This window comes from Anabrus simplex, chromosome 12 (genome assembly GCF_040414725.1).
Source record: "Anabrus simplex isolate iqAnaSimp1 chromosome 12, ASM4041472v1, whole genome shotgun sequence".
In the NCBI taxonomy this organism is placed as follows: Eukaryota; Metazoa; Arthropoda; class Insecta; order Orthoptera; family Tettigoniidae; genus Anabrus; species Anabrus simplex.
In genome coordinates this window covers 57,973,321-57,987,599 of record NC_090276.1, presented here as the reverse complement: position 1 = coordinate 57,987,599, position 14,279 = coordinate 57,973,321, and the positions used below count along the sequence as shown (strand labels likewise).

At 40.6% G+C, this 14,279-nt stretch overlaps 1 protein-coding gene across 3 annotated transcripts in view; it reads left to right on the top strand.

Moving 5' to 3' along the window:
• Positions 1 to 4,389: 4,389 nt before the first annotated feature.
• LOC136884191 (uncharacterized) overlaps positions 4,390 to 14,279 on the top strand; it is a 28,532-nt gene continuing 18,642 nt past the window's right edge. Inside the window, exons 1-2 of one of the 3 annotated variants that reach the window (XM_067156228.2) lie at positions 4,390 to 4,459; positions 11,512 to 11,706. In XM_067156228.2, the coding sequence (XP_067012329.2) occupies positions 11,536 to 11,706 (171 nt within the window). In that variant the 5' untranslated portion in view covers positions 4,390 to 4,459; positions 11,512 to 11,535. Of the gene's footprint in view, positions 4,460 to 4,591; positions 4,711 to 4,768; positions 4,853 to 11,511; positions 11,707 to 14,279 lie in introns of those variants that run through there. The other 2 variants (XM_068229928.1, XM_067156229.2) reach the window with 2 other exon arrangements.

Here is a 14,279-nt window from a genome sequence, read left to right as displayed (position 1 = left end):
AATGAAATTTTTTTTTTAATTCTTCTCTCTCTCTTCCCCCTTCCCCCCCCCCCCTGGCTTTTCCCCTATTTCTCTATACGTGTGTGACCCAATAACTGCAAAACCCTTTAAAATGATCTCCCTATTCCCATTCACACGTCTCCATCAAACCACATTTGATGATTGTTTCACAGTTTAAGTTTACAAGTTGCTTTACGTCGCACCAACACACATAGGTCTGATGGTGACAATGGGATAGGAAAGGACTAGGAATAGGAAGGAAGCAGCTGTGGCCATAATTAAGGTACAGCCCCAATATATGCCTGGTGTGCAAATGGGAAAGCATGGAAAGCCCTCTTCAGAGCTGCCGACAGTGGGGTTCAAACCCACTATCTCCTGAATGCAAGCTCACACCTGCGTGCCCCTAACCGCACGCCCAACTCGCTCGGTACCCTATGGTTCAACAGGGTCTGCAAAGGTACTGACGTGTCCTTGTAAAACTCTGAGTGCAATTGAATGAGTAGCATTGGAATGTGCCTCAGCACGATATACAGCACCTTTATGACATCATTAACGTACCACCTGCCTAGCTTCCACTATGGATCAGTGGTAGAGTGCTGCCTTCTGGATCCCAAGATCCTGTGTTTAAACCTTGGTAGGAGTATGAGCAGGAAAAACCAGCCTACAGCTAATATTTGACAAAGAAAGAACAGTGTGTGTTTCTGTTTTGCATTACAAATATCTTGGGAGCTATCTAATTGAACAGTGGGATTGCAGACAAGAAATCAAAGTTTGAGATGAACAAACATAAAGCATATTCATCAAAATGAAAAATGTACTGTATTACAAGTGACTCAATCTTGATCTAGGAGTTCACATTCTCAAATGTTATTTCTTTCCAACATTGCTATATGGAATGGAAGGACGGACTGTAAGACTGTGCATGTAAGAAGGTAGAATATTTTGAAATGTGGTGAAACAGGTGTATGTTTTGCATTTCATGGACTGAAAAAACTCAGGAACACTGTCCTGATGGAAACAGTGAATAAGACAACTGACATTCTTCTTTCCTTCAAGTCCTGTGATTAGTTCCACTAAGTGAGGAACATCACGGGAATACTGGCGTCTGTGATTAGTCATGGGTCTGCGTTGCTTGTGAGTAGTACCCTTATGTGTGAAACACCATGGGTTTGTGTTATCTGTGAGTGGTGCCATTGTGTATGACATACCGTGGGTCTACATTACCTGTGATAAGTACCACCATAGGAGGAACACCATGGTTCTGCTTTGCCATTGATTAATAGTCTACCATTATGAGGGCTGGTAACCTGGATTTGGGACCCCTTTAGATAATCAGTATCATCTCAGTAATGGCAGCATTGTGAAATGGATCCACTGATTGTTTTGTTTTACGATCATTTTTTCATCATCATTCATTTTAGATTCTAGCCAGTGGATATATCTTTAAGTTTTAATAATCGTTTTGTTCACCTCGTACCATTAGGGGTCGATGACTTAGCTGTTAGGCCCCGTTAAACAACAAAAACCCTCGCCTGGATTACTTGATTCAAGCACTGGAAAATATCCAAAGAAAAGCAGCAATTCGATAAAGAGAAGTGCAAGAAGAAGAAGAAGAAGAAGAAGAAGAAGCCTAGACTGGGAAAAAATTATGGAAGAGGAAGGTGGGAAGTACCATAAATGTCCCGATCTGGCCGAAGCTGGATAAGGGGAAAGGAGGATGATGATGACGATGATCTCGTATTCTGCTGGCTGCTATTTCTTAATGGATGCAGTATTTTTACATCTCACTCTTGGCACGAGCCAGAATAAAATATAGCTTTCAGTGAAATCCTTCACCTCCATAGAGTAATGGCTAGTGTTATTAGTTGCCATCCTCGGGAGCCCGGGTTTGATTCCCGGTACTGCCAGAAATTTAAAACTGGCAGGAAGGCTGGTATGTGGTTGAAATGATACATGCAGCTCACCTCCATTGGGGGTGAGAACTGCACCACCTCGGAATGAGGACACGAGTTTACCTTCAAGGGCTGCACTCGGCTAGAAATAGCCACACAAAATTATTATTAACGAAGTCCCAGTCTCATTTTTAGCTTTAACATTATGGAATCTGCTGAGGTACAGTAGCGGCTGGCTCTAAAGAGCAGAAAGCACATGCCCCTCCAGCTAGGTAACTATTATTGTATGGTTTTAAAGTACTGACACTTTGAATGATGATGCATTCAGCTAGTGGTGCAATGTATTCATCTGACGTGTAGTTCGCTTCCTCTGGCTTGCTCGCCGATCAAGCTGGGCCTCTGCCCTTCTCTGCTGACACTTTCTTGGGTAAGTTTGTTTTGCACATGCATAGAACCTATTTCTTAACACGCACAGAACGGGAGATTCAGGCATTAGCGAAGCTAGCCTGCTTAACAGAAATACACTAAGGCTTAACGTGCTGAATCCAGCAACTGTTTCAAATGCAATTGTTGCAAATCTGTCATCTGAGAAGTGTGTTATGCTGGCTAATGAAATTAGTCAATATCCTATTATATGATATTTAGTGAGGGGTAGTTAAAATTAAATCTGTCCTATGCAGTGTGCGGATGTACAATATTTGAATGATGAGACACGTAAGGGATATCACAGATGTACTCACAGGTATGATTAACCTGTAGGTGATGTACATGAAATATATACCTAGTTCTTCTTAAACACACTGAATTTTGTGAGTAATATTTTAAACAGAGCATCTTTGCAACTGTCCCTAACTGAAAAGACAGAAATAAAAATACTCAATTGACCAACATTTCATTCAAAACTAGAATAACTGGAGCAATATAAAGGACAAGGCTGATAACCTAGATGTTAAGCCCCTTTAAACAACAACGATCATCATCATCATCTGAACAAATTGTGTGAATAACAAAGAAGACCCCAGCAAGGGGTGATTGATTCAAGGAATGACATGAGTAGAAAAATAAACTTGAGTGGAGTTTTTAAAAGTAGGAAAGATAATATGAAGATAAAGTTGGAACTCAAGAGGACAGATTGGGGCAAATATTCATTTATAGGACGAGGAGTAAGGGACTGGAATAAATTATCAAGGGAAATTTCCACGTTCGTTGGAAATTAAGCCAGGTAAACTATTATAAATAAATGAAAATACGAGGTAAACAATTGGTAGGGAATCCGCCACCTGGACGACCGCCCTAAATGCAGTGCATTGATGATTAATGCATTTTTCTGCTTTCCGTGCATGTTCTTCATACTTGATTAGGATGAAAACTGGAGTAACAAATCTCAAACACTTGAAAGAAAAGAAATTTTAAAAATAGTTCCTCGCAACAGATTAATTCATGCTTGGAATGTAGTGAATATAGTGACTCAACCGGATTCTGTTTATCGCCACTTCATTAACAAACATGACGATCGGGTTGGGAAAAACAAAGTATGCATTTGTTTACTCGTGTGTGTGCTTCGTAAGAATGTAAATTTGTGAAAAAACGTGTGCCCCTCGGCAGCCGTTCCTGCTGAAGTATTAGTGGTTGTGCTGCAATAGCACTAACAGGTCCAATCAGGAAAGAAATTGCAAATCCTTTTTAATGTACCACCACATGTACCACATAACCTATGATTGTGCTATGTGAGGATTCAACCAGCTTCCGGGCTGATGACTTGACAGACATCTCATGGAGGGCGCTTCACTTTTTCTGTTAGAGGCGGCAGATGGTTGGTTCGTCGTACTGGTGTTGATAATGTTTTTATTTACAGTTTGCTTTACGTTGCACCGATACAGATAGGTCTTATGGCTATGATGGGTTAAGAAAGGGGCTAGGAGTGAGAAGGAAACTACCGTGGCCCCAGTATTTGTCTAGTGTGAAAATGGGAAACCACGGAAAACTATCTCAGGACTGCTGACAGTAGAGTTCGAACCCACTATCTCCCGAATGCAGCTGATAGAGCTACGTGACCCAAACCACGCGGCCACTCGCTCGGGATTTAAATCTTTAAATGCAAAAGAACAGTGAACAACTAGCGATATTTACAATTCAAGGAACGCGCTTTCTGTGGTTTAAATCTTAACTCTCAGAGAATTCAGCAAGCCTCTTGAGTTAATGCACTCGAACTACATCATCAATACATCGTCCCACTTTCCAATTTCAAGTAAGCTGAAATTACGATTACAGACCTTGAAATCGCGGAAGCAATAACTAACTCTGTGGTCTGTTGTGTTACTGTTGGGGATAAATGTGCCGGTGATAATCATTTATTGAGTGAACTGGCACTCACGTGGCTGTCAGTCCATTCTACCTGCTTCATTGGATTAAAATAGAGAACAATAGGTCAGTCCCATTTCTTGAGACAGCCCGGGCATTTCTCTGCAGCGAGCAGGTACACCAACAGTACTATCAATTTAGCTTAACTAGTTACTCTCTAAATACTTCCAAAGGAGCGATATTACGACTTCGAGAAACAATTACAAGTAAGACTGCCGTATTCTTCAATGAGATAAAGCTAAATGTTTGTTTCCCCAACTATTTAAAGAAATGTTATGGTGACGATGTTGGTAAGCTGTACGTAGCCAATGGAAAAATACGCCATTTTAAGTTGTCTGCGGACGGGCTGTCACACTGGTGTTCCCGCTTCGTTGCAATTTTGTGTTGTGGTTGCCAAATTTAAAAAAACATTCTTGTAGCAAATTTCAGCGGCGCGTGTTTCTACGAACGAAAACAGGTTAGAAGAAAGATGCGTCGTTTTCTAAATTATAGCTATGTTAGTGTTTGTTTGTTACGGCAGATCTATAGGTGTTTTAACAGACGCAGCTGTAAAAATACGAGATGCTTTTGTGGAATTCGCCTTTTAATCGCATATTGAAGTAGGAAAAGTGAATCCAGTGTTACTGTACTGACATAATGCATACATTATTTGATTGAATGGGCATTTTTACTCATCAGTAATTTAACTCACAAGGATTGCCTGGGTACACCGGCTTTCCGTCTACCATTGTGCCCGGTGAAACAGCCGAAATTTAACTGGCATGTTTCTCATGACGTGCCACCGATTTCTCTTGTGAGGCGCAGGTATTTTCACGCCCTGTATAGCACGATTTCTTTCTTTACTCCATCTTCGTACATTTCTTCGCTTCACTGAAAAATAAACTGATATTTTTATATAATTAAAAAGTTAATATTCTAATGCGTTAAGGCAATATGATTTCATATTCATCAGTTTTGTGATATTTTCTGCTGAACACATTTGCTGGAGGAGGAGGAGGAGGAACCAGCTTGTGGAATACAAACAAAGGAGCGCAGTTAATTGTAATTTAGTTTTGACATTTCACTGTAAAAAGGCTATATTACATATGGAAAGCAAGACGTTTTTCCATGTGATGAATTTCTTTTGTGAAGGTTTGAATCCAGTGAAGTCCTGAGTATCATACTGCTGTGCAGTACATTAACAGAAATATATATTTTCGTGTGAACTGTATTCATTAGGGTTACCGTATTGTATAGCACTGAGACGAGGTTCTTTGCTAGTCTGTGTTGTAAGAATTGTAATTAATGCTCTAAAATATTCAATTGCAATATTATGCAATCATTTCAACAGACCCTAAATCACAGTTTTAAAAAAATAAGATTTTCCAAGAAGTTATAGTTTTCAGTAGTCTTTGTCTTATGGTAGTCCCTGGTGAATGTGGAAAACTTACTGTTATCAAGCAGTAAAAAATATTCTTGTATTGGAGTGTTGAATCAGTAGAGTAAGAGGAGGAAATGGGGACATGTTCCTCATGTTAGCAATAATCCTGTAACTCAACTTATTTCTAGCACTTATGATTTCAAGTATCAGGTCAAGAAATGTAAGAATTTGAGAGTTTTTTGCTACTGTCATGGGATATAGCCCTTAAGTATTTGTTACTGCATTAAATTTTTGGCAAGACCTGTCTTAAATATAAGTAAACAAAATCATTTTACATTTTCAGTTTATGTATGAGAAGAGGCATCACATAAAAAGAACTGAGGCTCTCTTTATAATCTCCTTGTACTGTCCTATATCTATATCATCTGATAGCCAGGCAGGCATCAATTTTTGATGAGAGAAAGTCTCTCACCGAGCTCGATAGCTGCAGTCACTTAAGTGCGGCCAGTATCCAGTATTCGGGAGATAGTAGGTTCGAACCCCACTGTCGACAGCCCTGAAGATGGTTTTCCGTGGTTTCCCATTTTCACACCAGGAAAATGCTGGGGCTGTACCTTAAGGCCACGGCCGCTTCCTTTCCAGTCCTAGCCCTTTGCTGTCCCATTGTCACCATAAGACATATCTGTGTCGGTGCAACGTAAAGCCAATAGCAAAAAAAAAAGTTTCTCGTAGTGCATTGGCACTGTCGGTGGCTGCAAGTAGCCTATGCAGTGGCCTGCACGGTATGCACTAGCCATGCGTCTTGGTGGGTGTGCTATTTACCAACTGATGAGCCCAACTTAGCACACTGGGGTGAAACGCTGGCAACCAGGAATGAGTTAGCTGGAAAATTTATAATGTCCAATAACTTACCATTTATATTGGTATTACCTCAACATTAGGCGCCTTGGGTCACCACTTTGTATCACTAACATCTACACGCGGAATGACTTCCTTTTGTTTACTTTTCGCAGAGGACGTGGTTGACGGTCCCCCTGTGGATGGGGGTGGTAGAATAACACCCACGGTATCCCCTGCCTGTCGTAAGAGGCGACTACAAGGGGCCACAGGGACTCTGAACGATGGAGCGTGGGTTGGCGACCACGGGGTCCTCCGCTGAGTCCTGGCATTGCTTCCACTTACTTGTGCCAGGCTCCTCACTTTCATCTATCCTATCTGACCTCACTTGGTCAACACTTTTTCTTTTCCGACCCCGACGCTATTAGGTTTGCGAGGGCTAGGGAGTCTTTCATTTTCACGCCCTTCGTGGCCCTTGTCTTTCTTTGGCCGATACCTTCACTTTTCGAAGTGTCGGACCCCTTACATTTTTTCCTTCTGATTAGTGTTACATAGAGGATGGTTGCCCAGTTGTACTTCCTCTTAAAACAATAACCACCACCACCGTGGTTGACGGCGCTGCAACCTCTCTAGTTAGGTACTAAAACGAGGAGGCTGGTGGTGTAAGCCCCCAGGAAGAGAGGAAAGAATGGAAGTTATAGTAATAGGGGGATTTGTATGGATAGGTTAGGGTAGGGTCTGGATGAGATGAGTGATATAGGGACAAGCAAAGGGGATCTGGGGGTGTAAGCCCACAAAGCCGCCTTGGGCCTTGTTCACCATTGGGCTGCACTGGTTAGGGCCGTAGCAGCGCATACTATGTGGTCTAGTTGTGAAAAGCTGAATTACAGCTTTGGTAAAACACCCTTAGAGCATGAGGGATTTGTGCATCTCTGATCAACCCCTCTCTTTAGTCTGCGGACACCAAAAATAGAGTGATCATGTGCATAGAGGGAATAGGAGGGTGATGCCCAGTGATCGCCCTGCCGTGCACACGCAGAATATAAAAAACAGGTGGCAACATTTGAAGCATGGCAGATACTCCGTTCCAGGCTTCAGAAGGAAGAAACACCACTTCGTGGGCTATCTTGCCAAATCGCTGTTTAAGAGCTCTTTCCCCTTAGACGCGAGAGCGCACAAATTCTTTATTCTTATCTGGTATGCCACATTCTTTCCTTTACATGTTCTATTTCTTTGTGCTATTATTCTGCCCGAGTTGGTAATAGAATCAACTTGTTATGATTGACGGGAATGACGTCAGATAAAAGTAAATGTACTTCTGGGAGTGGGGTGGTGCTTCCCAGACATCACAATGAAGACATCTCTCCTCAAAGAGGAATTCCAATATGATTAGCATAAATTCTACCTCCTGATAATACTGCAAAGCTTGAGGTACACGGTGTATATTTCTACCTTATTTCTTGTAGACCTTCAAAGGAATCGGCACACACACCAATAATTTGCTAATTTAGAAGGCCTAATTACTGTGTGTGAAAATGCAATTTCAATTTTAGTGTTGTCTACACTGCAATTGTTACTAGAGTGAGATTGTTCTTTTAGTTTGAAGGATTGAGTGACATATATGACCAGGAAAGAATGACTCCAACCAACTGGGTATTCTAATGTCATATGCTGTCAGAATTGTAAATAGGCCTTTACCAAGATAATTAATGGGGGAAAAATATTTTCTTCTTACATGCATATTTACTTTATACATATGGTGGCATTTTACTGGAAAGGTGCATGTTTGGGAAGGAGAAAATGGTACAAAATCTGTGCTCTGTTGGCTATGGACCATGGCTGCCACATTCCGTGAAATTGATGAAACTGCAAAGTCTTTTTATGGTGTGTGCAGAATGCAACTGCATTATCCACGGTGTTAATACATTCAGTTCATGACAAGTTAAATTCACTGGGAAGTTAGTCGCAGGTTAATTAAGTGATTGAATCTTTTTGGAATTTGTGGCAGAGGTCTGGAAGTTAAATTGTGGGGAAATAAATTCATTTTTGTGTGCCAGAAACATGCCTACAAGTATTCAGCCAAGATGGGTACATTTTTGGAGTGGAAACATTCCCCTGTGATGTTACATGTTTCGCAGCATACTTATTTCTAGAAAACAGGCCCCAGTCGAATTTCTACTAGCAACGAGCAAATTTTATCTGCAGTCATAGTGGGTAAGTCAGTGTCAACAGTCTAACCTATCCAGACAAATAGTTTTGTCACTAGCCAATACTCGCAGGGGATACCAGAGGCTTATGGGCCACCTCGCGGCTCTAACCTGGGGTCTTATGCCCCCAGACCAGCAGTCTTGTGACTAGCCAATGGAATTATCACTTGCTAGTCGACTAACCTATCCTGACCAATGGGAAGCTACACCGAAGTTGGCAGCCTTGTGTAGCGTGGTACGATGTCATGCGAGCCACGCCATGTGGGATTCCTAACCTCGTTTTTGCACCCCCACTAGTAAAGTTTTACCATACGTATAAGTGAACACAAAGAAAATTGAAAAGATACATGGGTGAATGTAAATAAAAGGGGTGGGGTGTTGTAGATATTTGTGCCCATCTTTCATGCACTTTGCAGTCCCGAGAAACATTTGCAGCAACATAACAAAAGTGTGCATGGGGAATCATAATTATTTGCTATAATATTTTATTTCTCATGTTAAATATGGAGTGCATGAAGTGCTAACGAATCAGAGTATTTGACATGTACAATGCTAAATAATTGTGAGGAAACTTCTGTTACATGATGCCACATTGGATCCTGTGTTCATGAAAATGAAGTGTTCGTACCAACATGACAATCTCATATTTCACTTGAGAATGTTCTATTTGACTGAAGGATGTCTTCATGTATGCTTATAATAAAAACACAGGTCATTGAATGATCCAGTAGTGTGGACAAAGACAATATGTTCTGAGCTGTAAACAAAATCTTGTTCTTAAAAGTTTGAAGCAGATGATGAAGTCTTGGTTTTATGGATGATTGATTGATTTTGAATTTTTGGTGGTAATTCCTTCCTTGTCTATATTTGTTTCTGTTTTGGATGTCTTCATGACATGCCCATTCTCTCCATATCAGCATGTATCTCCATAAACCACCCGGGAACAATTTTTTTCCCCATAAAAATTTTTGAGTTTTCGATTCAGCCTTTCTTGATTCATACGTAGGTGATGTCCATAAAATTGCATTAGTCTCTTCTTCATCGACTCTATAATTCCCTCAGTCTGTTTGTTTAACTCTTTGTTAGGTCTTAATCTTCGTTGTCCACCAACAAAATAGGTCCCAGAATCTTCCTTAGGATCTTTCTTTCTTCTCCAGTTGTTCTAGCAATCCTCTGCTTGTTAAATCCAAAGTCTCAGCAGTGTATAGTCCTGGTTTGATCATGGTGATATAGTGCCTTAGTTTTGTTCTCAGATTTAATGATATCTTGTTGTACACATCTTTCGTCAACTGGTATGCTAATTCCAATTTTCTGATTCTTGCCTTGATTAGCTCCTGTTCTAAGTCATTAGACTGGATCATCTCACCAAGATATTTGAAGCTTTTGACTTTTTGTACCTTTCCTCCTGTTATGTTCTTTTTCTCTACTGGTCTTGGCATTTTATTCTTTGACTCCTATCCTTATTTCTTCATAAAATTATACACATTGAGAGCAAGCTCAAATATTTTTTTAAATATAGTTTTACAAAACACGTTCACATACACAAAAATGACATAACAGAAAATTAAAAGAAAACTAGCCAGCCCATTAAAAGTTTGTTAGACCGAGCACGTGGTTGCAGGGGCTTGCGTCATGTAGCTATCAGCTTGCATTCGGGAGATAGTGGGTTCGAACCCCACTGTTGACAGCTCTGAAGATGGTTTTCTGTAGTTTCCCATTTTCACACCAGGCAAATGCTGAGCTGTACCTTAATTAGGGCAACGGGCGCTTCCTTCCCACTTCTAGTCCTTTCGTATTCTATCGTCGCCATCAGACTATCTGTGTTGGTTATAAGCTGTACATTTCATTTTTGTTCTGTATTGAAGTGCAGTTTCAATACAATATATCAAGTAAATATGATTATATCAATCTTGGGACTAGTTTCAGCCACTTAGTGGCCATCATCAGCCAAATAAAAATTAAACAAATCATGTGATAACTAAAACATGTATACCAGACAAAGACAATGTTGCAGGAATAATTATAACATTAAAATACATATAATAACAAAAAATATGGTTATGATCTTCTTGTCATAATATGATGTCTTTGAGTTGACTTAGGACCTCAGGCAAAGAAGTGCATGGTATCTCCCTAAGCCAATCTCTTTGTTGAGTCTCCTTTCAAGAGACTTTTTTCTATGGCCGTGGCACATACTGTCCGCACGGCAAGAAGAAAGGTGTAATTCACCTTTTCAATACTAGCCCACATAGAATTAGTGCCTATCTTAGTTCCTAACTAGACAGGTTGGCAGCCTTGTGGACCGCCCGATCGCGTCCTCCGCGAGAAGTAAACAAACGACAGTCATTCCTTGCGTAGATGTTAGTGATACAAGTGGTGACGTGTGGTACTAATATTGGGGTACACGGGATAGATTTTTAATGGTTACTTTTCCAGGTAATGTATTCAAAATTTCTTATGGCCGACCGAAGAAGTCAACGGATATTTTTTTAATGTTTCCAATTAACCAACTGGGATTTCTGGTTTGTGAAATCTATTGCTTGCATGAAGCTCTCTCTGCAAGGTGAGGTTAGTGACTGCGTAGTGGATGAATGGATGTTTACCCAGGAATGATTTTTTGTTCCGCTCTCTGTACAGCTGCTTCACATCTGATGGCAAGGGGTGCTATTCTTGCAAAATAAGTTAATAGGTTACAGTTACAGGTATTAATTTTGCATGTCATGATCAATGAAACATCGATGTCTGCTGAAAATGAGTCAACTTTTCATGTTTATGATCTTGCACTGCAATCTTTGTTAGATTGGGGAAGAATTATAAAAATTCTGTCTACAGAAAAGCTGTGTTCTTTTCATAGCCAAATCTGGTGCAGCATCAGAAGATGGATGGCGCAAAGAATGGAGTGGATGAGCTGGAACTAGACCTGGAGAAGCTTTCCCTTGACTCGTCAGGCTCGCAGATGAGTTGCCTCGTGGGTGAACTAGAGAAGCTGGTTGTGGATGGCTCTCCACCTCCAGAGCAGAGCAAACCTCCAGGCCAGGCAACAGAAAAGGTAATTAACGAAATGTACTTGTTTCAATGTAGTTCCTGAAATACAAAGACTTATTTTAAAAAATCAGGATAAGCAAGTGTAGTGAGCCAGGCTGCTATGCATTGAATCTGTTCATTTTTGCATTATACTCAAAGTAGAAGTCTGGGGCATAGAGTTCTGTAGTGAATTCTGATCTTTGAGAGTGCCGATGAGTATTGTGTTGTTCATGGTGCAGTCAGTTATTTAATGGCTTGTAGTTCAGTTGTATAGGAGAGATGGCTTTAGAAAAAGTATGTGTAGTGAGGTCAGATTTTCTAGCGGTTTAGAACTGGCTGGCATGGCACATCACCTGGCACTCACGATAGCTGCACTCTAACCAGCCACATGGCAACAACATGACCAGCATGACCTTCAAATCGTTATGTCCCGAGTGCTGTGCCAGCCTGGGCCGAAAGAAATCTGACTTCACTGTAGTTTCTGAATATGTCACCATTTACCTCCTATGTTGTTCATATTATCCATGCTATAGGTTCTCTGATGTTTTTGTTCCTTGCAACCACTTGCTTCTCACGCGATAAGAATAATGACCAATCAATCAATACTGATCTGCCTTTAAGGCAGTCACCCAGGTGGCAGATTCCCTATCTGTTGTTTTCCTATCCTTTTCCTAAATGATTTCAAAGACATTGGAAATTTATTGAACATCTTCCTTGGTAAGTTATTCCAATCCCTAACTCCCCTTCCTCCTAACTCCAATGCTGTGTTTGTTAATGGTGATGATTTAACCGATTACCATACTGATGGTGAGCATCGTCTGTAATGATGGAAGTGTAGACAGAGAAGTCAACTGCCAGATAGGGATAATGTCAGCTGTATTTCAGCACATGCATTTAATTCGGTCATCAGTAGTCATAAATCATGGAAAGAAAACTAAACTGTTCCAAGAACCTCGTTATGCCAATTGCATTACATGGCTGTGAGACATGGAAATTCACTGTCGATGATTAAGCAGCCAAGTGTTTTCCATCAGCATTACTTCAGAAAGCTCCTTGGTATTTCTTATTATGACTATTTCACAAATGAAGAAGTATTACCCCATTGGCATATTGATTTTCTAGCTCTTCGCATGCCTGTGATTAGTATTTGACATAAATCATAGTTCATGAGAACTTTAATTTATTACAGTAAAACCTTGTTAATTCGAAGTCGTTGGGACTCAAAAATCGGACTTCAAATTACGTGATTTCAAATTAACCGCCAATTCTAAATTCAGAAGTACCAACCCTTGCCACATTACAAAATATTCTAAGGCCCATTACTGCATGCAGTTAACCTTGATTCACAGTTTATACCTTTCAAATGCCATGAAAAAAGAACTATTTCCAAAATGTATCCAAGAAGGTGCATTTACAGTATTGAAACATAACCTCGCGCAACGAGAGAGAAACAAAAAGGCATGATTCAAAGACGAGGAGAAATCTATGCTGGCTCCCATGTGCAAGTGCTTTATTCATTTACACAGAAAGTACCCGATGCCCTTAAAATAGAACTTTCCTATGACTCTATCCTTATACGATTTCCCGTCGTGACACTTCCCTCGTACTTCAGAAATGTAAACATTTGTCACGTCACAAAGTATTCTAAGATCCATTAATACATGCAATCACCTCGATTCACAGTTTAAACCTTTCAAATGCCATGGAGAAAACTATTTCCGAAATGTATCCAACAAGGTGCATTTGCAATGTTCAAAGAATGCACTTGGATAAATCACTGACAAACATAACCTCACGCAACGAAAGAAAAAAATCACACAATTTAATGACGAGGATAAATTATGCTGGTTCCCCTGTGCAAATGCATTATTTTTGGATTTCTGTACTCTTTTGCATTTTTAGATGCTTTGTACTGGCATGGAAAGTGCCCAACGGCCTTAAAACATTGTGGCTTATCAAACTTTCCTATGACGAGGCGATAAAGTTTCTCGCTTCCATGTGCATTGCAACGCACTACAATGACCCCCATCCCCCACCCTTGTACGATTCTCCGGCTGGCACTTTCTCCTTTAAAACCATAAGACCATTTGGGCTTGCATTAAAATAAGCAATGCAGTTCCATCAGCAATGACAATATTGTTCGGTGCCTACGAATTTATTATGAGCCACGATTTTCCGTCAACTGTCGGCATCGCCAGTGTTCGCGGATTCTGTTTTTCCGCACACTGCCTGTTGCGTGTTATCACGGCATTCCTTAAAAGATTGTCTACAAAAGAATTCCGATTTCATTCAACTTAGCAGTTATGAAGTGCACTCTAGACCGACCAAAGTGAGTGTAAGTGCGGAAAGCTACCCCTCCACATTCCGGAACACGCGTTCTGTTATGACGCGGATAAATTTAGAGTTGAAATTACTGTGTAACATACTACAGTGGAACCTCGATTATCCGTTCCCGGAAAATACGTTTTCCCGGAATATGCGTTCAAATTACGTGGTCCCGCGAGCATCGTAATTAAATCACGTTGTAAAAGTCCCGCATTATCCGTTCCTGGAAGAAACTCTTTCCCGGATCAACCGTCCAGAAATTCCAGTCACATC